At 39.4% G+C, this 21,605-nt stretch overlaps 1 protein-coding gene across 1 annotated transcript in view; it reads left to right on the top strand.

The window, feature by feature from the left end:
• LOC104627841 (partitioning defective 3 homolog) overlaps nt 1-21,605 on the top strand; it is a gene marked incomplete at its 3' end in the record, with an annotated part of 48,672 nt that overhangs the window by 3,698 nt on the left and 23,369 nt on the right. Inside the window, exons 4-6 of the mRNA XM_010296221.1 lie at nt 2,639-2,677; nt 15,420-15,608; nt 16,093-16,263. Of these exons, the coding sequence (XP_010294523.1) occupies nt 2,639-2,677; nt 15,420-15,608; nt 16,093-16,263 (399 nt within the window). The remainder of the gene's footprint in view (nt 1-2,638; nt 2,678-15,419; nt 15,609-16,092; nt 16,264-21,605) is intronic.

Raw genomic sequence — 21,605 nt, 5'->3', positions numbered from 1 at the left:
GTAGCCTCCCTGCTGCTGTTCTGGCGAATGCCGGCGTAGGGAAGCCAGATCTCATCGTGGCTGTGTCAGGTAGTAGGTGGGCTCTGCGCTGTGTAGTCAGAGGTCGGATCTGAACTGGTGTACATTTCCGTAGCTCCGACTGAACAAATGATACTGTGAGGATCTGACAGTACATGTGTGCAATGATCCTCTTGTAGCATAAGGATTTGTTTGTTTGCATTTTGACATGACGAACTGTTAGGTGTGCTCTGCTGACAGCTGTCAAAGAGCAGGAGCAGAATTGCTGGGGAAGGTGTTGAACTAAAAACCCATCATAAGGGCTGTTGGCTGTTCTTTCTTCTCTCATGAGAAACAAGCCTAAAAGAAAAAAAAAAAGTATTTTTCAACCAGCTCCTCTCATTGACTCTTACTAGCTTTATGTACAAAAAACAGAAAAAAAAATTAATATTGAACGAGGGAGGGGAATGATCTGAAATCATGTCAGTTCAACTTTTTCACATGCAAACCTTCTCTGGACATTTAAGAACAATTTGTCTTTGCATCCTTCCCCTATTTCTGTCATACTTTCTACATTTGTATGCTTTAAATATTAACTGAATGAGATGTGTCTCAGAAACCGTATGCATAAAATCATGTTATCTGCTATTATCCATTTCATAAAAGGCAGGACTTGCTGTTGCTTGCTGAGGAGTGCTCGGTATTAAAACCATTTTATATTTGCCGACATTTGTACAGATAGTAATCCCAATAAAAGAGGTGTTTATATTTTACGTTTTGGGTTATGGCTTGTTGAATGACTTCTGAAAAGTTACTTATCCGTGGGTTTCTTTATAAGTAAAATGAAGATAATAAACTTTCAGGAGAGTTGTGGAGTTTAATGTCTTTGATGTATGTTGCCATTACAGTCTGGAAGGGACCTGCGAAAATGTGTAGGTATGTCTAAAACTCCCAGGGATGTTAAGCTGAGTCTCTTTAGGCTAGTATGGGATCTTCGTAGCTTGTGTGGTCAGGTTAGGGGGGGTGTGTGTGATGGAGAGCCATCATCCAGTGCAGCAGATCATGGTAAAAGTCAGTAAAACGTGGAAGCAGGGAGTAAAATCAAATTGGCAGGAGTTAACTTTTCTAACCAGTGAGATCTGGAAGAACGATTTTGCTTCTCCGGAATACCAGGCATTTTATTGCTTCCAGAGTTACCTAAGGCCAGATAGGATATATATTAGGGCTTGTCCGTATCAGTGTGAGAGGCAGATTGTCTCTTAAAAATCTTCCTTCCCTGCACCCTTTATGAAAAGGGTGAGGATTACTCTGGTTAAGTAGAGCTCCTGTTATACTGTGGTTACCTCACATAACCAAACAGAACTTGTTGTGAAGAATTTTCTTGGAGTCTGCTACTGACTGTGAATCCACTGAAGGATTGATTTGGGTTGTTTCGCTTTTGAGCTAAATTTTCAGTATCAGCAGAGACTGGTTGGCAGACTTAAGTCTCCTGTACGCTACAAGTTAATATGCCCATTGGTACATGTAGGTCCTTTACGTGATCCTGGTAGTTGGCTCTTTCATCGTTATTTTCTTATTGGTGGTTGGTTGCAGGTTAAAGCTAACTGGATGTTTGTGTTAGTACTTTGCCACTACATTTTTGTGCCTAATCATTTGAGTTTCCTGCAAAACAGCCCAAAACAAAAAAGTCCAGTAAACCCCAGCATTTCATTTTGGCCCAGCTGAATGGAAAGAAATAGCTGGTTAGCACGAAAGCGATCGTCCGGCCAGCAGCAAGGTGGCTCCTGGGTGCTCGGGAGGGTTTAATATGGGTGGACGTGGGCTTGGAAGAGTAGTAGTTCCTTACGTGTTTCCAGAATTGGTTGGGGGATGCAGAATGGTTTTCTAATGTTGTATGTTTGTCTCATGTGCCCTAAGACACAGGTGAGGAATGCAAGGTACAGGAGGGTTCCATTCTGTGGTGGACCGAAAGCACCCTTCTGTCCTGGGATATCCAGTGCTGTAGTTCTGGTTCATCCAAAAGGGGATGAATGGGGAGGTTAACAGGATTGATCTTAATGCACATTATACTACTATATGTAAAAAGTTTTTCTAAAATAAAAGGTTTATTTTATGAAATATTGGCAGAGGATATAAAAATAAAATATTACCTTAAAGGGTATATTGTATCTTGGCTAAAAACATACTTCAAATGGGGAATCCCTTGTTAAAATGAGAATGGATGTTTTAAAAAATAGGTACTTGTTTAAAATATTTGGAAGGTATCATCTGGACTGCTGAAGTCATGTTTTGAAAACTTCAGAGCAGAAGGGAAAGGCCAGGGGAGAACATCCCTGAGCGAGAGCATTCCACCAGCCAGAAAATGGTGCAAGGAGCTGTGATTCTTCCTTGGCCAGGTAGCCACCTCCCTCGTAGACAGATAAAGTCAGGTGCATTGGCCTCAGATCGCTGGAGGTTACTTTTGTTCACTTCTCATTTAGTGCTTGTTTAGACAAATTTGAATCAGGGGTGTGATGAACACCCTTCATTTTTCACATTACCACTTCATGTCAGAATTAGAGCTCTTTGTTTATCCCCCTGTTGATAGATAGTATGTCTCGTGTGTAGTCGTGTTCTTATTTATTTTTTTTACTTCCTTTAGAATGCAGAACAAAGCCAGTCACAAATTCCAAAGGAAACGGTAAGAGCTTTGTCTTTTCCATACTGGAAGACTCCCAAATGTTTTTAAACTGATATGGCACTTCTCCATCAAAGTTCCACAGATCCTTCTTTCACCTTATATACTGTAGATGGCTCTCTCTAGCTTTACATTTTTAATGCGTTTTTTAATGTAATTTCAAATACTGTTTGAATGTTATATACAATTCAGTTATTATGTATGTTCAAGTGCTATTTGAAATTACGTCTTTTATATGCAGCCAAAGGCCTAAAGTTCGCATGAGTAGACTGTTAGCTTGGGTTACGTGTGGAAACTAATTGTTTAAATCATGATTATATGACTGAAACCTGAGATACAAACACAGAAATGAGGCAGTTTGGATTTAAGTCTCAATTGTATCCTCATAGCAAACCACTGTTAGTTATTTTTAAGAAACTGATAATAGGGGCAGCGGTATCAAGTTTAACCCTTTGAAGGCTGTAACAGGTTTGTATGTGATGTATCAGTGAGGCTGTATGTTGAGGTTGTATGGTGTTTATATACCTCATTTTAGTCAGTGGAACAGGATTGGTCTTAACGCATATTATGCTATTATATGTAAAAAGTTTTTCTGAAATAAAAGGTTTATTTTATGAAATATTGGCAGAGGATATAACAATAATATATTACCTTAAAGGCATATTGTATCTTGGCTAAAAACATACTTCAAGAAGCTCCATTCAGTTAGGTACCTATTTAAAAATTAAATAATAAATTAGATTATGGAGAAATTAAGAGGATTCGTGCTGGGATTTGAAATTAGTTAGAATGCTGGAAAACAGAAGCGGCTTGTCTAGGTGATTCAGAATGTTTTAGCAGCAATGCTGAGATGGCATGTGGGATAAAAAGAAAGTCAAGACTAGGTAAAGAGATGTAAGTGCCATCTCACTGAGATAGTCAAGGGTACATTGGTTGATACTGTTAATGTTTCAGGCCAATGGAACATAACTGCTAAAACAGGCGTTTGGGTTGAATGTAGCAATATTCACTTTTACCCCTCCGGCTTTTGATGTCCTTCGTGTCTGAAAGTCATTTGCATAAGGGCTCTGCAAAATCGTGGGTGTATCTTTGTTTCGGACACGCCTCACAGTATCTATTTAGTACATCTCATTAGAGTATGTATGTTTTTATCTCCATAGTTTCTTACCACATACTGCTGATATGTAAGGAGATCAAAGATCAAAGCCCAGGCCAGTATTTCTGCCTGTAGTTGACTACAATTGAGAATCATTTGTGGGTGCAGCGTTATAAAGGTGTCCTGGTTTTAGGTGTTGAAATTCTGCCCCAAAACCTCATTAAGATTAGGCAGATTTCCTGCAAGGTGTTTGTATAAATCAATTGCTCATCTGTTGCAAAGTTAATGTTTTGTAACAAATTCCATGGTAAAATCCTTTCTCTGCTATATTTTGGGACCAACACGCTGATTTCATCTAAGGAAAGACCAAAAGAAAATAAGTAGCTCTCATTTTTTCTCCATAAATGTGAGCTAAAAATTGCTTCTTAACCAGGGGATTATGCAAAAGGGACAGGGAGCATATGGGTAGCTGGGGATCTCTGAAAAACCAGCCAGAAAGCCCTAGCCAGCCTTGGGAGTAAGGAATTGGGAAACATGTGGAGACATACTTGGTTAGTGAGGAAATGAAGCTAGAAAGCTGTCCAATAAAAAAAATTTTTTTGTGTAATGTCATGGGTTTTTCATTCATTATGGGGTGGGATATTTTGTTTTTTATTTGAAGGGTCAGAGCAACAGTGATCAATATTAGGAACAATAGGTCTCTCTAAATTTGCCTACCCTTGGGAATAAAAAATAGACTAAGCATGAAAGGTGCCAGTAGGTATTTATAATGCACAATGCTTTTGCACTTACTTCCCTTCTTCCAATCGACTTGCTTTGGATAAGTGTGATACTCCAGTTCTACAGAACTAATTTTCCTCAGCTGCACATTAATAATACAGTTACACACTTCTACAAAAATTACTATTTTTGAAAGTATTTTTCAATGCTTCTCTTTATTCTCCTTGGTTCTGCCTCAATCCCTATTTATTCCTCCTCTGTCTACTTTTCAGGTCTTTGAGATTTCTAATCTTGCAATTTCTATTTCTGTGCCTGCTCTGATCTTTGTGCTGTTAGTTGTGAGGTTTTAGTCTCCAAGTGTGAAGGACTTCATAGTAGAAAGCAAAGCAAAAAAACCCCAACAAAAACCAGCATGATAAAAGCAGTGAAGCTATAGAAATGAGAAAGGTGAAACAAAAATCTGGTTTCAATTTAAGGGCAAAATGTTTGTGGGGTTTTTTTATTGTTATGTCTTTGTGAGGAAATAGAAGAAAAATGCACCTTTGAAATTAAAAAAGAAAAAACCCTTGAAAATGGAAGGCCTGAAATAAGATTTATACGTAGACCCCAAAATAGAAAGCCTAATTTATCAACACATTATTAACACTCAGGGGTTACATTTATGTAACTCTTACTTTGAAATAGTTCACACTAATATCGTGGCACTTGAATATAATAATTAGAGTCTTCATAGATGTAATAGAAGAAAACCTTGAAAATCAGTTTTTTCTTGCTTTATTTGTGGCCCGAAATCCTTGAGAGAGTTATTTCTTACTGGGAAAGCATATGACTTCATATTTTGCACACCATCACAGAATACAGATTCTCATATTCTCATTCTTGAACGTCCATATGAGGAGTTTTTGTAACTTGCTAAGCTCGCAAAATTTAAGCTTTGCTCTCCAGTTATCCATAGGAAATGCAAATTGCTATGCAACTGCAGCTTCTATCCAGTAACTGTGCCCTGGTGAAAACAGTACTGCTGTTTCTACCTTCTGTTTTGCTGACGAACAGAACAGGCGCTGCATTTACTCCTGAAGCAAGGAAATCTCCTGTATCTTGGTTGAAAGGTTGTTTCACCCAGCCACGACTTTGCACCATTTGTATAGCTGGTGACAACATGAAACGCACCTATTTCTAAACATGGTGATTATTTGGAATGTAGGAGATTGACCGTAATATGAAAACTAGTAATTTATCATTATTACATTTCTGTTTCTGAGCATAATTATCTTAATCTTGTTACAGAGCATTGAAATGAACTGTTAATTATGCTATGTAAAACATCTGCCAATTAATTTTTCCTCATACTCTGAAAGTCAATAGTGTTTCAGTAATATTTTGCTTTTAATAATTGTCATTCATTGTTTGTTTTCTGGATTCAGAACCAGCGAGTTAACTTTCATGTAAGCATAATGCCAGAAAAATAATAATAATTATCATGGAAGTATTTTCTAGGGAGTGTTGTCTATTGTCAAAAAGATTCAAAGTTAGGATTCAGGATTTAATTTCGTGATTGTTGCACTCAGCAGCATGGGAAAGCTTCAGTTTTCTGTTCTCATTTGTTTTCCTGTCAAATTGCTGTAAGTGAGCAGAATGTTACGGATTTTAGCGAGTGCAGGATTCGTAACAGTGGCATGACAGGAGCGGTTGGTGTGTTGGAACAATATATAAATGTTTAGCGGGCCTGATAGAAATTGCAAATGGGATTGCTTTTTATTTTCTTCTGAATTCGAACATCTGATGCTCCTGTTATTATCTAAATTTCATTTTGATCCCTGTGTTTTTTCAGAATTCAAGGATAATGTCATGGCTAAACCTATCAGCATTTTTGGGTTCAATTGCTGTTCCCGCCATAGACTCTTCTGTGTGATTCTGAGTAAATTAGCTAGCTACACTTTTTCTGCAAGAATTCATCACCTCTAGAAATGGGGTGATACCACCATGGTCAGAGGTATTTTATAAGAAGTAAAGCATAATTATTTTTGTACACTTTTTGTTTGCAGCTTTTTGTGTTATGAATTTGAGAGATATACTAGCAAATGCCTACAAAGTCATAACTTATATTGATTAATGGATGGAAAATTCTTGGACCTTAATCTTGGGGAATAAAGCACCATCATTGTTGAGCTTTAAGACGGTGGTGTTCTGAGTGCGTGTGTGTTTGTTTTTTACTTCTGGTGAAAAGCTGTTTGTATTTCTTCAAGATACATAGTCACTGGGTACATACCCATAGCTATTTTTCAAAAGCTGCAAGTTAAGTTCCCACCACTTCATATTTAGCACTTACAGAGAACTTCAGCTTTTACAGGAGCTTTGAATTATTCAATTGATGGAACTTTTCCTTCACACAGAACCTTTGGAGAACTGTTTAGAGCTTCATCAATTTCCATTGTTGCAATAAGTGATCCAAGTGTCTAAAAAGTTGAGCCAAGATCGTACGTTGACTAATATCAGCTTACACCAACGCAGTGCTGATATCATTAGATACGGAACAATTTTATCAAAAGAGGAAAGGTTTGACTGATGATTAAGTCGATGCTGTTATTTCTTCCATGGTGTTTATGAATAATGCAAATAACTGGTGCTGATTATTTTTATACTTTTTTACCTTATAATGGTGTGAGGCACAAAGGTGATTACAACATTTTAAAAGCCTTTTTTAGTGCTATTTTGAGTGGTTTCAGATTGTATTTTTAATAAAGTTGTGACGTAAGAAACAGATTACTGGCCATATGAAAGAAAGAGGTAATGAATGTGTGATCTTCTGCAGGATACTGTTGTGTTTACAGTCTTTTACCATAGCATAGGAGGTACTTTAGTATTGAATAGCATGTTCTGGGTCATTAATGAGTAGAGCGAAGACATTAATTCCTAGTGAATAATTAATACAACAGTTGAGTGACTGTGTTTATGAATCCTCTTTGAGTAGTCTGAATTTCCTGGAATGTTCAATGGTAATCCACATAAATTTCTGTGTAATGCTGCGCTTGGCACTGACACTTAGGCTCGTAGTTTTGACTCCGTCATCTGCAGGTGATTTACTGGGCTGCGGTGTGGCACACCCAAGCTGGCTCCATGCAGCGCTGTGGAGCGGCTTTAGCTGTTTTCTCAAAGCTTGCATTGATAACACTTGCTGTCCGGTTCCCAGTTTTCTGGAAGGCAGTGTTTGTGTCCCTCCACTGAGGTTGCCTCCGTGCCACCGTTGCAGAGTCATCCTGAAGCCACACTGGTATGCGCATCATTATTCATCATTATTATACTATTTCCTGTGTAACAACCTTACGTTATTTTGGATAATAAGAGTTGACTATGGAAGGCATTTACCATTCAAACAACAGATAACAGGGTGTGAGACTGAAAGGGGCTGCCAGGTCATTTAGTTGGTCATCAGCTAACACAGGCAATAGTGTCATCAGGTTCCTTCATATGCTTGGCCTAATTTGAGTGAGTGCAAAGTTCACGTTGTTGCTTAAAATTCCTATTTAAACCTCTGAAAACTCGTTGGTTGTGTGCAAAGCTTGTTTTACTGCACTGTTGGCTTTAGAGTCCTGGTGTTGATTCTTCCTTGGTATTAAATCTAGGGAAAATAGTGAGATGAAGTGGTTTGCCACAGTTGCCTGAAAGTCTGCAACACAAGTAGGAGTAAGACACAGGTCAGTCCTAGTGCCGTGTACAGGCATTGCCTCATGTGGAACGCGTTTCTTGCCATGGACTTCTACAAGGATGTTATTTCTCTTTCAACTTTGTTTTTCTGTCTGGCTTTCCCAGACACTCTCTATCTGTTTCTTTAGTCTTTCAGGTCTTGTACATCCAATAGGCCAGTGAGAGAAGTATAAAGAGTTTTAGGGAGCCATGTCATTAGGGTGTTGGGGCATTGAAGTTTTTCTTGAACAAGGGATAGTGCAGAGAGCTGTAGCTTTATGGGATTCTTTAGTAGAGCAGACACCTGCTGTGTATCTAATCCCTTGGTATTCACTTCTCTAGGAAAAGCATCTTGTAAAGAAATGGGGTTAGCATTACAATCACATATTTGTTTCAGAACATACAGTAGGAGCACAAAGTTTGTGTAGGAACCACGGTTTGGAACAGGGTATGTTGGCCTGAATAAAGTACAGTCATTATGGTAACGGCAACAGAGTAGTCCCTGTGTGAAGTTCTGAGATGCGTAACCAACAGAATATTTTTAGCGGTCTGATTAGTTGATTTGAAACGTAGAATCTGAACTGCTTAAACCAGTTTCTATGACAGCCCAGATCAGAGTGTTAGCATTAGGGAGAATAATGTTAGCATAGACAAGCGATGCCCTTCTTCTAGAGATAAATAACAAACATGTGTATGTACTTAAACATGGGCTTTTGCAAAGCTTTGATTTTCATACTAAATGAAAATCACATGCTAGAATTTTTGTGCTGTGGAAAACATTTAATTTTTTCCTAAACCGTTTTTTCATCCATCAAAACCAGTAAACTGAAGAACATTTTTGAATGTGGAACATGTTTTTTGATATTAAATTAAATCCTTAAAATGGACATAACTGGAAACGTAATGGGCCTGCATCTCAGTATTTTCATGAACTAGCATTTCTACGTATAAATACGTACCAAAGTTAATCCACATATAATATTCAAAAAACTTTTCCTTGATGGGATTAAAATTAAAGCAGACCATATTTCCCATAAAATCTCAGAATTCAGATGTAGTTTTTGATATTTAGCAGCTGCTGCTTGATTTGAACAAGAGTGCAGTCTTCGCCAGATGTGACGTATTAACTTAGCTAATACGAATAATGAGTCTCAGTGTATACGTGCAAATAAGATTCATTAGTGTTTATCTAACATATGGGAGATATTAAAATACTTAACCTGGGAAGAGTTAGAAAAAGAAAGAAAGCATGAGAATTTTAGTTTTTTGGTTGGCTTAAGCCCTATATCATTTTATAACTAGGTAAGTAGACACTTTTAGGCCATTATAACCTGTAATGCAACACGTGATTGTTTGATTTTAAAAAAAAAAGGAAAATAGATAAAAGGCCCTGTTGTATTTAGGAGGAAACCAGGTTGGAGTGTGCGTGTCACTATTGGATGAGTAGGCAGGCTTTTCACTGCCGGAGGTCCAGTTTTAAATCTGATTGAGCTGTTGTAGTTACATTTATCTTTAATGCCTACCCACGGCAGGATGCATCAGCTCTCAGTTATTCCTCCTGAGGAGAGGCCTCAACTGAAGTGAGAGGTGTGTTACAGGCCACCTACATTGCTCTCTTTTCAGCACCTCCAGCAGTAATACATCTACATTTTTATAAGTACTAAACATCACCCCCCACAAAACAGTTGTTGACCAAAGAAGCTGCTTTGGTTCCTTAGAGCTGTTTGATGTACGTGTTCTACATTTGTGTACGTGATGGCATATGATGAAAGTGAGTCACCATCTTTTGGTGTATCTCAGTTTAGGAGGTGGTCTGATACCCACCTAACTTGAAGGACAAAACAATTTGAGTCATCTCTGGTGTCAAGAATGTCTTTGCACAATAGCTAAGTGAAATCTCCTCTCTCTTGCGTATATCATGTGTGTTCGAAAATAAGAATTCTATTATGTTATAAAATACTGAGATAAATTTTATTGGTTTCCCAATGTATAGGAGTTGAGATTTCTTAGTATCACAAGTACCTTGTAAGAAAGAAGGAAATAATGAATGTTGTATTAAAATCTTCTAAAGATTGAAAATATCCTGGAAAAGGCTGTGATGTTAGGTTGGAATTCCCCATTATTGGAACCCAGTGACAAAACCTGGGATTTTGCGATTTCCAATCATTTTACTTTTACAGCCTATACTTCCTAGACCTGGTGAGCTCTTACGTCCATGGGACTTCAAACTCATCTTTCAAGAACTTGGAATTTTCCATCTAGACAAATTTGAAAGAGAGAAGACACATTTGTGAGGGAAAAGGTTGATAGGTTAACAAAATAATAATTAAACAGAGACTAACAGGCTGTGATGTCAGAAGGCTGGATACAACAGGATTTGGGTGCAGGTGAAGTGAATAGGTAGGTGGGGTCATTGGAGGTGTTCGGTAGGGTTTGTGCTATAGTTACATAATTTGTCACATGAATTTCATCATCATGGTGTATATAAGGGTGTGTTTGTATATGTATATGCAAATACATGTGCATGTTTTCATATACATAACTTGCAAATATAGGTTACCCTTTAAGAGTGGGGATGCAGAGCTTTATTAATTGCTTCTGTAAAAGAAAACAGGAGTGCATTGGGTTTTTGCTGAGTCCCAGGATTGACTTCTTTCTTTTCTCTGTACATAATCACAAAATAACTTGCAGACAAGTTTCAGTGACTTAATAGCTGCTGAGAAGACAGCATGCCTAAGCTTGCAGGAGAATGAACTTCGCTGGAGAGAATGCAGCCGGATTTGTAGCTGCAGCGAGCCACTTCGGAAGCTTGTCCCAGCTTGATTGGAAATTGCTTCCCCTGTTAGGTGGGAGGAGGTTTTTCTTTCCTGTTAGGTTTCTTTTTTCACCCATCTCACGCCTGCTTGCTTATCAGCTGAACCTTGATGCGATTTTATAAAGGGAAAAAGTCCCAAGGAAGAAATTTCTTCATAGTATTTAAAAGATAAAAGGATAAGGAGGAGATGCTGTTACTAATACGATGAGATAAACTTATTGCACTCTTAGTGTCAAGGTCCATTTTAATGTTGTTTATAAAATTAAATCTGGCTTTGTGATCAGATCAGAAACCAATGTTATGTAGAAGAGAAAAATAATTTCCCCTCTGTTTATCTTACGATTTTTTAAAATCTGTGTGTATATCGAAGCATTGCCATAAGTTTTCTCCAGTCAGGAAGTTTATCTTTAAATTTACAATATATTTCTGTTGTATTTAAAAAGGGGAAAACTTATCTGAAATGTCGTTTAGCATAAATTGATGCTAAGTATGAATTTGAAGCCAAAAAAAGTCACCTACATATTTTATCACCAATCGAATTTTTATTACAAATTACATACTTGAGCAGCTTCATTCATCCAGCTGAAGTCATTTCAGATGACCTTTCCCTCAGCAGACTCTGTCTGAACAGAATATTGTTCTGCTGTTAATTGTTTTGGACACAGTGTGTGAAAAATCTTAAGGGAGTTGAGTTCTGTTGTTCAGGGTTCACAGTACATAATTTTGCTTGCATGTTTACTGCTGGCCTGTCAAAGTATATGAAGGAATAAATTTCTCCCACAGATAACTAATCATGAAAATAGTCTTGAGGTGTTTGATTGACATAGTGAAGCTGTTAATTTAGAGTGTATCAAGATCAAATGGAAGTTATTGCAATTAGGAAGTGATTGTGTTCTCAGTTGAAATTTTTAAATGCTGCATTTTAGATTTTTGTGCATTTTTTATGCTGTCTCATAGATGTATTCGGGAATTTCTATGGTTTGTTACATTTAGATGCTTAATGTTCAACACAATTTCAGTGCAATTTTTACTTTTTTTGTAATAGCTGATATTTAATTGATTGAGGAGAGTTGCTGTACTTGTAATGTTTCTGTACTCTAAACTCTTTGTTTGGGAAACAAAGGATTCAGCGAATCTGGGGTTTTGTTGTTGTTTTTTTCTTTTTGTTTTACAACTTTGGTTCAAAATATTATGGTATCAGGCTAAAGTCTCCCTTCTTATTTCTCTGAAAATGGCTTATGACATGCTTATAGGTTCCTGGTCACTATAGAGTTCTGTTCCAAGGTTTGTGTGTATGAAGTTGTATTCAGTGTATCATTTATAGTAAGACCTTCTTGGGTACCATGGTGTGGCACAAACGTTAGAGTCAGTACTTTCATATCCATAGTCCTTGAATCTTGATGGTTCAGTTATTCTTGAAAGCCACATTTTTTTACCTAAGTGTTCTTAGAAAAAAAACTGTGGGATATCAAAAAGACATGTTTGATTCTCTCTATTGCTTCATCTTTTTAAAATCTATGTTCAAGCATATGGTATTGACAGATGACACACAGATTCTAGAGGGCAAAAGGCTTCTCATTGTCCCTAAAATTGCAGACACAGGTATGGTGGTGAAACAACCTGGCTTAGTTGAAAGTAGCTGTGGATACCTGATGAAGTCCCTAAAGCAATTTATCCTTAGCCCAGAAATGGCTATTTTTTTTTTCTTTGGATGAGTCAAGCAATTTTCTCATAGCTTCAATACTTCTGTTCCAGTGCTGAGGCTGCTGTTTCTCATTTTTTCATGAGCATGATATTCTCACCCATGCGCAGCTGCTAAGGAGTAGTTTGCTCCAAATTTAGGCGTTAAGTTCCATCTGCACTTTCAGGTGTCTGTAGCCTGATACTAGCTTATTTCCGTATTCAAGTCTGTAGAAAACAAGCAAGCAGAAGCCTCACCGTAAGAATAGTGCTGAACAGATAACGCAGCTCTTTGGTCTCGCTGAAGAGGCGTAGAGGCCATTAGCCAAGTCCTTGGGGATGCTTACTGAGACGCTCTCTCCGATTGACCCGACGGGGACAGGCTGTGCAGGGAAACAGTTTAGTTCTCTGCCCTGGAACGGAGGTTGCTGTGGCTGAAGTTCTGGCAGATTTTTTAGAAGATTAGTCTGCTAAGATTAGAAAATATTGGGGGAGGCGGGGGTTGATTGTAAATTTATGATAACAGTAGTAAAGAAAAATCCAATAAGCTTACATGCTTCTTTAGATTACACATACATCCTACCTTGGCTTTATCTCCTTTTTGGCTCGCAAGCTTTTATTCCTACTACAATTCATTAAGGAATATGAAAGCGTTACAGAAACTAAAAGATAATGTGCATCTGTCTCAGATTGTTCTATTCTGCAGCCACGTGACAAAAGATACATTCAAATGTGTGCAGTAACTAGTGCTTCTGTGACAGAAACAGGAAAATTAGGGTTGTAATTTTCCCAAAATTTGGGAAATATATTTTAGATCCAGTATTTTTTCCATGGACACAGTGCACCTTTCCATTCCTGACAGCTAGCACAGAAAGTTGTATTTGGATAATGGGATTCATAAGCAAGCCAGCCTACCTATGGCACATGGATAGGGGGTGTTAATTTTTCTCTTTAAAAAAGAACGCTGATGATGCGTTATGCTTTGTTATAAACAAAAGATGGTTAGAGATGAGCAAATAATGCCTAGTGAAAGGGAAAGGTCTGGTGAACACATTAAGGTTCATGCTTTTAATCAAGTGGGAAAAGGTAGAGCTGTTTTTCTTCCCACGGCTGTTCAGTTCTCTCAGCAGTCTGCCTGCCTTCCCATGTGACGTTTTCATGTTGCATTTCTAGGTCAGTGGTGACACAACTAGCATGCTCTTGCCCAAATTGATCATCTCAGTCTGCTGTACTCCACCTGGTTTTCACATCCATCTTTGCCGTAGTCTATGTTTGGATTTCAGAAGAGCCTGTCAGCTTTGCGTTTCCTCAGATCTTAAGAAACGGACGGCTCAGCAGGCACACGTTAACTTCTCCTGTGTCTTGTCCTGCTCCAAGTATCTCTGGGTAGGAGAAAAATGGGAAGAACGAGCTTTGCAAATAGGTGAGAGTGACAAGGGAAAAGTAGGTATAGAATCAGTGTCAGTAAGGGAGGTGATGTATTTGCTAAGATTATTAAAAAAATTGTCCAGATTAATTCTTCCAAAGAAGAACTCCTGACTGTTCGACATTAGTGTGCACCTTCTCGTGGATGTTCTCTTACTTTCCTCTTCATGTGGGTGAGAAAAGAACAACACACCTTGGGTTCATGAGCATCTTTCTGGAGGCCAGACACTGGGCCCACTGCAGAGAATTGCCTCCCTTTAATTGATAAAGTTACAACTGAAAGCAGTTACCAAGGATTTGTTATAACCAAAAGATGGTCAGAGACAAGTGGACAATGTCTACTGCAAGGGACAGGGCTGGTGAACAGCCCATCCCTCCCGATCCTCCTTTTGACAGCAGCCTCTTGTGCATAACCTCTGCAGAGCTTTACCATTTTCCTTCCTGGATGCTGTGCCCATGCCTGCTGCCCTCACGAGTGCCACCGCTCTGCGGGCACACCCCAGGGCCCCCACTCCCAGCCCGCCGCCACCCTGAGCTCGGCGGGAGGCGAAGCGAGCGGCCGGTCTCCTGCGCTTGCATGGCTTTTGGGTACATGGAAAGGCATCGCTGAGCAGCTCCTTGCTGGGGACACTGGCAGGTCTGGGACTACAATTCCAGGTGTTCAAAACCTGGGATTGTCCCAGCCAAGTTAAAATCAGGTGTGGAGAAGAACCAAAGGTGTGGGTAAGAAGACAGAGATGAAGAGCAGAGCTGAGACAGACAAGAAAACTGGCACTCAGAACTGGATTTGATGCTAAGCCTGGCAATAGCAGAGGGATGTGTCTTTGCAGATCTCAGCTGTGTAATTTTCTGTTTTTCCTAACACAGCTAGTTTTAAACAAAATGAGGTGAATGAGTAATTTTTGTATTTAATTTTCTTGCACTTAGTTTCTCCCCATGACTGCAAAGCTACCATAGATGATGATATCTTAAAAATTCTGTAGGTTTGCAAGTAAGAAAATATTTCTGATACAGCTGTCTTTTGGCTAATGAAACAGCAGCTAACGTGTGAGTTGGTATTAATGGCACATTCAGTAATGACACATGATTCAATTATTTTACTAAACAGAGAAGCACTGAGACACAAACATAAGATATTTCTGAATCTAGGCATCAGCTGGAGGTGATTGAAAATACACTATTTATGCATGTTTCGTCACATAATTACTGTGGAAAATGTTGTGGCATTGCAGTTAAAAGCAGGGTTTTTTCATGCTAATAGCTGAGGGAAGAGAATTCCCAATGATAAATGCTCTTCTATAATCCCACATTAATCTTCCTGACAGAAAGCAGAAGAAGAGGAGCTTGTCCTCACACCTGATGGCACCAGGGAATTCTTGACGTTTGAAGTCCCACTGAATGACTCTGGATCAGCTGGACTTGGTGTGAGCGTCAAAGGTAACCGGTCAAAAGAAAACCATGCCGATTTAGGAATCTTCGTCAAGTCCATTATTAACGGTGGAGCAGCATCCAAGGTGAGAGGGAACATCTCTGTACCTTTGTCTTTCTCGATTTTCCGTAATAAGGCTGTTTTGAAAATAACCACAGATTCAAGAGGAACAAGATTGCTATGTAACTAGCTTTTTCCAATTACACCATCAGAGGTAACATTTAGATTTCTACTCAGATTCACATGTTTGCGCATCCCAGGATTTAAACAGCCTTTACAGATTCTCAGGAAGGATACAAGCAATCTCTGGTACAGTTCAATTAGTATGTTATTTGTGCAAACAGGTTATGATAATAGCTTGCAGTGCAAATCTATAATTGGAATAGGCTTTTCTGACAATGGCTGCAGTGGAAGCTATTATACCAGTGTTCATTTGGCCATAAACTGTTAGGACTAAGCATAGTTGTTTGATTATTTTTCTTTTGTTGTTTTTTTTTTTCCTCCCTCCAGCGGACTAATCTTCTTTTGTGCATGTTTTATGTAACTGGCTGTAATCTTTCCATTTCCAGGATGGCAGGCTTCGAGTGAATGATCAACTAATAGCAGTAAATGGAGAATCATTATTGGGCAAAACAAATCAAGATGCTATGGAAACCTTGAGGAGGTCCATGTCCACTGAAGGAAACAAACGGGGAATGATTCAGCTTATTGTGGCGAGGCGAATAAGTAAATGCAATGAGGTAATACACTTTTGATATCGGGACTGGGAGTTTTCACTTCTAAGGTATTTGTGTTTATAGGAGATGTCATGTTTCCTCTGAGACCTGGAAAGTAATATTTGAGAAGCTAAAGAAAGAGAGAATTACAGAATGATCTGAATTTCAGTGTTAGACATGCTAACCTTATTACCGATCAATAAAGTTTTTCTTTTGAGTATTTTCATCAATGAATAACAGGAAACACTGAATAAAGCGATATTGATTTTGTAATTGGATCCCACTGTTTACGTGATCTTTGTTCTTTCGAGTTTTTTATTTAGGTCCATTGAATCTTTCATTTATAGACAGTGTTAACTGACTTGCTGCTTTGTCATTTTCAGTTTTTTTAATTTAGAGTGGAGCTCTTACATTTTATTATTATATTTTATCTAATCAGTGAAAAGATTCTGCAAAACTTGACACAAATGATTCTGTGATCTTGGATTTTAAATATGTTGTGTCTTGGCCATCACTGCAGGGAAGTATGAAATACTGAATTCAGGGTGTAATGATGGTTCTTTTTCTGATATTATTTGCAACTTCTGTCTCCTCCAGTGCAATGTTAGTATGTTGATGTTTTGAAACATACTCATGATTTCTAACAGCTTATCTTCTAGATTCATGTAAATAATGCTATCTAGTAGGAATATGTGGGCATATGATACTGAAAAGGACTGCAGATGCTGTGGAGGACTGAATTAGACTTCAAAATGATTTTGACAAATTGGAGAAATGCACTGAGTTATAGGGTGCTGTTGATAGTGGGTCAGGGAAGTATCTGTTCTTAAGACATGTAAAAGTCATTCTTTCATTCTTGTTAACACTGGTAAGGTCTTATCGGGAATGTTATTTCTTGAGCATCATGCCTCAAAAATGATGTGCACAAATTGGTTTAGTACTGCTGATCCTGCCTAGGCGGAAAGGGAATGGTTTAGTTTTTAATGCATAAAATCGATCTTTAAAAAATTCCAGTCTGTAGTATATTATAAAATCATGTTTGAAAAAGACACTAGCCTCTCTAAAGGTATTAAGCATCTCTTGATTAATTTCTTATACACAGCGTTAATACACATACACACATGTTATATATAAACACTGCTAGAAAGCCAGTTTGGATGCACATGGTTTCTCACTTGGTGTTGAAGGAATTTGGACCTTTTTGTGCTTGGTGGTGTCCTGTCTTAGCGCTAATTCTGAACTTGGACTCCTGACTGTCCTTTGCAGACTGTTCCTTATTCCTATCCAATTTCAGATCACAGATTTACAGAATCACAGAATGGTAGGGGTTGGAAGGGACCTCTGAAGATCATCTGGTCCAACCCCCCTGCCAAGGCAGGATCACCTAGGGCAGGTTGCACAGGAACGCGTCCAGTCGGGTTTTGAAGGTCTCCAGAGAAGGAGACTCCACAACCTCTCTGAGCAGCCTGTTCCAGTGCTCCGTCACCCTCACAGCAAAGTAGTTTTTCCTCACGCTGAGGTGGAACTTCCTGTGCTGCAGTTTATGCCCGTTGCCCCTTGTCCTATCACTGGGCACTGCTGAAAAGAGACTGGCTCCATCCTCCTGACAGCCACCCTTCAGATATTTGTAGACATTGGTAAGTTCCTCTGTCAGCCTTCTCTTCTCCAGACTGAACAGCCCTTGGTCTCTCAGCCTTTCCTCATACCAGACATGTTCCTGTCCCTTAATCGTCCTCGTAGCCCTCTGTTGGACACTCTACAAAAGTTCCCTGTCTCTCTTGAACCAGGGAGCCCAGAACCGGATGGAATACTCCAGATGAGGCCTCACCAGCGCAGAGTAGGTTTGCATTTGATATGCTACTACATAAAAAGGGTGAAATATTTTAGGCTCTTTCTGTGTTCAGTATTATTTTTTTTCAAAAAGGACGTGATGATGTTCACTTTTCTCTTAGTGAAGGTCTTCTAGATCAAATGTATCAAGACAGTGTTTGTAAAAATGATGGAGCAAATCCAGCAGTGATGAACCAAAGACATTGCGCCTTAAATCTGGTAGAATTTTTACTCACTCAAGTTAAGAATAGTTTGGTGCCCTACATCTGCTTGACATTTAGTGTGATTTATTTTGCAGAAATCAGATGCCAAAAACGTCACAGCTCAGTCTACAGTATATGTGCTCCAAGATGAAAGAACTGATGTTAGAACCAGATTTAGGTACACTAAAATGTAAATGTATAGGGGCAGGATAGGGAGCTGTGTCTGTCTGGGCCTGGTTTACAGTTTTTTGTGCATTTTCCCAACTCCTTAATAAGCTGGTGAAATGAGCCATTAACAATTTGGGAAAGTGATGATACACAATTATTGGTGTAGTGATCATCTTTACAAAATAATTTTTGTAACTATTTTTTCGCAGGAATCATTGCTTTCATCACATTCATGCAAAGGAAATACAATGTCAATACTGTTTGCATATTTTAATATGATGAAAGTACAACTTGTATGGACATAAAGCTATTTACCTGCTGAGCTGGCAGTATTCAAGAAGCCAGTTTTCTGAAAGTCTTGCAATGCCCAGACTTCAGTAAAATTAAAAGTGAAGCGAGACTTTTCCTTGGCATTTTGCAATTAAACCCTAGTTCCTTGTTCAAGAATTGGATGAATTAAAACTTTAGATACTGTTAATCTGATAAGCTGTCTTAGTATTATTCATGTGTCTTGCGTGAATGCCATATATGAGTATGGTATTCAGTCTGCTTAGCCCGTAAGTAACGGAGGTGTGGACCCAGATGGAGAGCTGCATTGCACAACTGAGCATTGCCATGATACTCACTTTCCCGTGGAGCATCAGGTATTGGCCATGTGCATAATTCATCAATGTAGATTACTTAGACATGCTGGTACACAAGTTGTCCCTTTAGAATATTCTTGTAGCTGCCACCAACAAAGATTTTTGGTATTAGAACAAAAAATAAACAACATCTGGCTGGCGGCAAATTGAGGAGCTTTCAGATTAAAAGTAAAAGCATCAGAAGGGCAGACCCTATCTTGATAAATCACACCTTTTACCAACATAGAATCATAGAATCATTTAGGCTGGAAAACACCTTTAAGATCATGGAGTCCAACCGTAAACCTAACACTGCCAAGTCCACCACTAAACCATGTCCCTAAGCACCACATCTACATGTATTTTAAATATCTCCAGGGATTGTGAGTCAACCACTTCCCCAGGCAGCCTGTTCCAATGCTTGACAACACTTTCGGTGAAGAAATTTTCCTAATACCCACTTTAAACCTCCCCTGCCACAACTTGAGGCCATTTTCTCTCATCCTGTCGCTTGTTACTTGGGAGAAGAGACTGACGCCCACTTCAGTACAACCTGCTTTCCTGTAGTTGTAGAGAGCCTCCTTTTCTCCAGGCTAAACAACCCCAGTTCCTCAGAAACGGGGTTTTACTATTTTATATTAAAGAAAAAAAAAAGTTTGCTTTTTGAGAAAGTATTTCCCTGGTGTTTTCTATGCTTTTCTCTCTTTTGGTTCTCCAAAGGAGTCACCATAAAATAACAGCAGCAACAAAAAAGATCCTGTACAAATGATTTTCTTTCCTGTGTTGATTCAGCATTGTATGTGCCCACTTCATGGACAAAAACATGGCTTACACTGTTGTTAGTCTTGCAGAACCACAGTTAAGTGGAACGAGCTTGATTATATTCCCTTTTGTGCATCGCCAGCTGCAGTGTTCATACCGCTCCGTTCCAGTGGCATGGCCGGTCCTGCACTGCGGCGTGAGGTCAGGGCTCTGCGCCCTGGGATTCCCCCCTGTGCCACGGAGCAGCCGTAACTGACTCCGAAGGAGAATCCATACAAGGGGTGATAATGCCAATGCAGAAAAGAATTATGCTCAATGTCTGGACGATAAAAACATTTGCTATCTGACTGTTAAAAAAACAGCAAAAAGAACAAAAAACCCAAGCCTTTTCTTTTTTTCCTGGCTTCAAGTCCAGTAATTGTTTTGCATTTGCAAAATCAAACTGAGTTCTTTTGAGATAGATAGGCACACAATCTGCTTTTTTTCTTAAGTAAAATTGAGTTTGAATTGGATTTTAAGAAAGTTAGTAGTATGAATACAGTTTGTATGTTTTTAATATTAAATTTCATAATCAGCCCTAAGAATGGCAGGGCAGGGAGAATTCATGTGACAGCACAGTTCTGCAGAGTGCGACTTCTGTGTGTTTCAGTTCAGACCAGAATTTTCATGTGCTTTTTGTATTTTGGTTGCTGTCTAGAATAGAGGATGGCTCAAGCCCTGTTGTCCTGGGTTTACAGAGGCAAGAACAGTTGCCTCCGATCTGCTGCAGAGGGGCTGTTTCTTTGTCAGAAAGCTTTCAGAGGCTTCAAAAGTTAACGTCTGCTTAACTTGAGCATGAAACCGTTTCAAAATTTTGTGAAGTTCTTTTTTTAGGAAAGCAAACTTCCAGCTCTTCAGGGTGTAAGTCAATAGGACCCCCTGGGAAACAGCCCTCAGGGACAAGGGAGCAGAACAGAGCTGGCAGATTTTTAAGGACACTTTCCATAGAGTGCAAGAGCTCTTGATCCCCAGGTTGTAAGAAATCAGGAAAGGAAGGCAAGAGACTGACATGGCTGAGTGGAGACCTGATGGTCAAACTAAAGGGCAAGAAGGAAATGCACAGGCAGTGGATGCAGGGACGGGTATCCTGCAAGAGTACAGGGACGCTGCCTGGTTGTGTGGGGAGCTGGCAGATTTTTAAGGACACTTTCCATAGAGTGCAAGAGCTCTTGATCCCCAGGTTGTAAGAAATCAGGAAAGGAAGGCAAGAGACTGACATGGCTGAGTGGAGACCTGATGGTCAAACTAAAGGGCAAGAAGGAAATGCACAGGCAGTGGATGCAGGGACGGGTATCCTGCAAGAGTACAGGGACGCTGCCTGGTTGTGTGGGGAGGGGCTCAGGAAGGCCAAGGCATGGCTGGAGCTGAACTTGGCAAGGGATGCAAAGAATAAGAAGAAGGGCTTCCACAGGTATGTCAGCCAGAAAAGGAAGGTCAAAGAAAGCAAATCCCTCTGAAGAGCAAGACGGGCAAACTGGTAACAACGGATGAGGAGGCTGAGGTACTCGACGACTTCTTTGCCTCAGTCTTCACTGGCAGTGTCTCTTCCCACACCTCTTGATGGGATGGACTGCAAGAGGGGGACTGGAGGAGCAAAGTCCCTCCCACTGTAAGAGAAGATCAGTTTCTAGACCACCTGAGGAGCCTGGACAAACACAAGTCTATGGGACCTGACGAGATGCATCCCAGAGTCGTGAGGGAATTGGCTGATGTAGTGGCCAAGCCACCCTTCACATCGTAT

The sequence above is a fragment of the Phaethon lepturus genome, unplaced genomic scaffold (genome assembly GCF_000687285.1).
Source record: "Phaethon lepturus isolate BGI_N335 unplaced genomic scaffold, ASM68728v1 scaffold8791, whole genome shotgun sequence".
Lineage (NCBI taxonomy): Eukaryota > Metazoa > Chordata > Aves > Phaethontiformes > Phaethontidae > Phaethon > Phaethon lepturus.
This window is presented reverse-complemented; position numbering and strand designations above follow the sequence as displayed.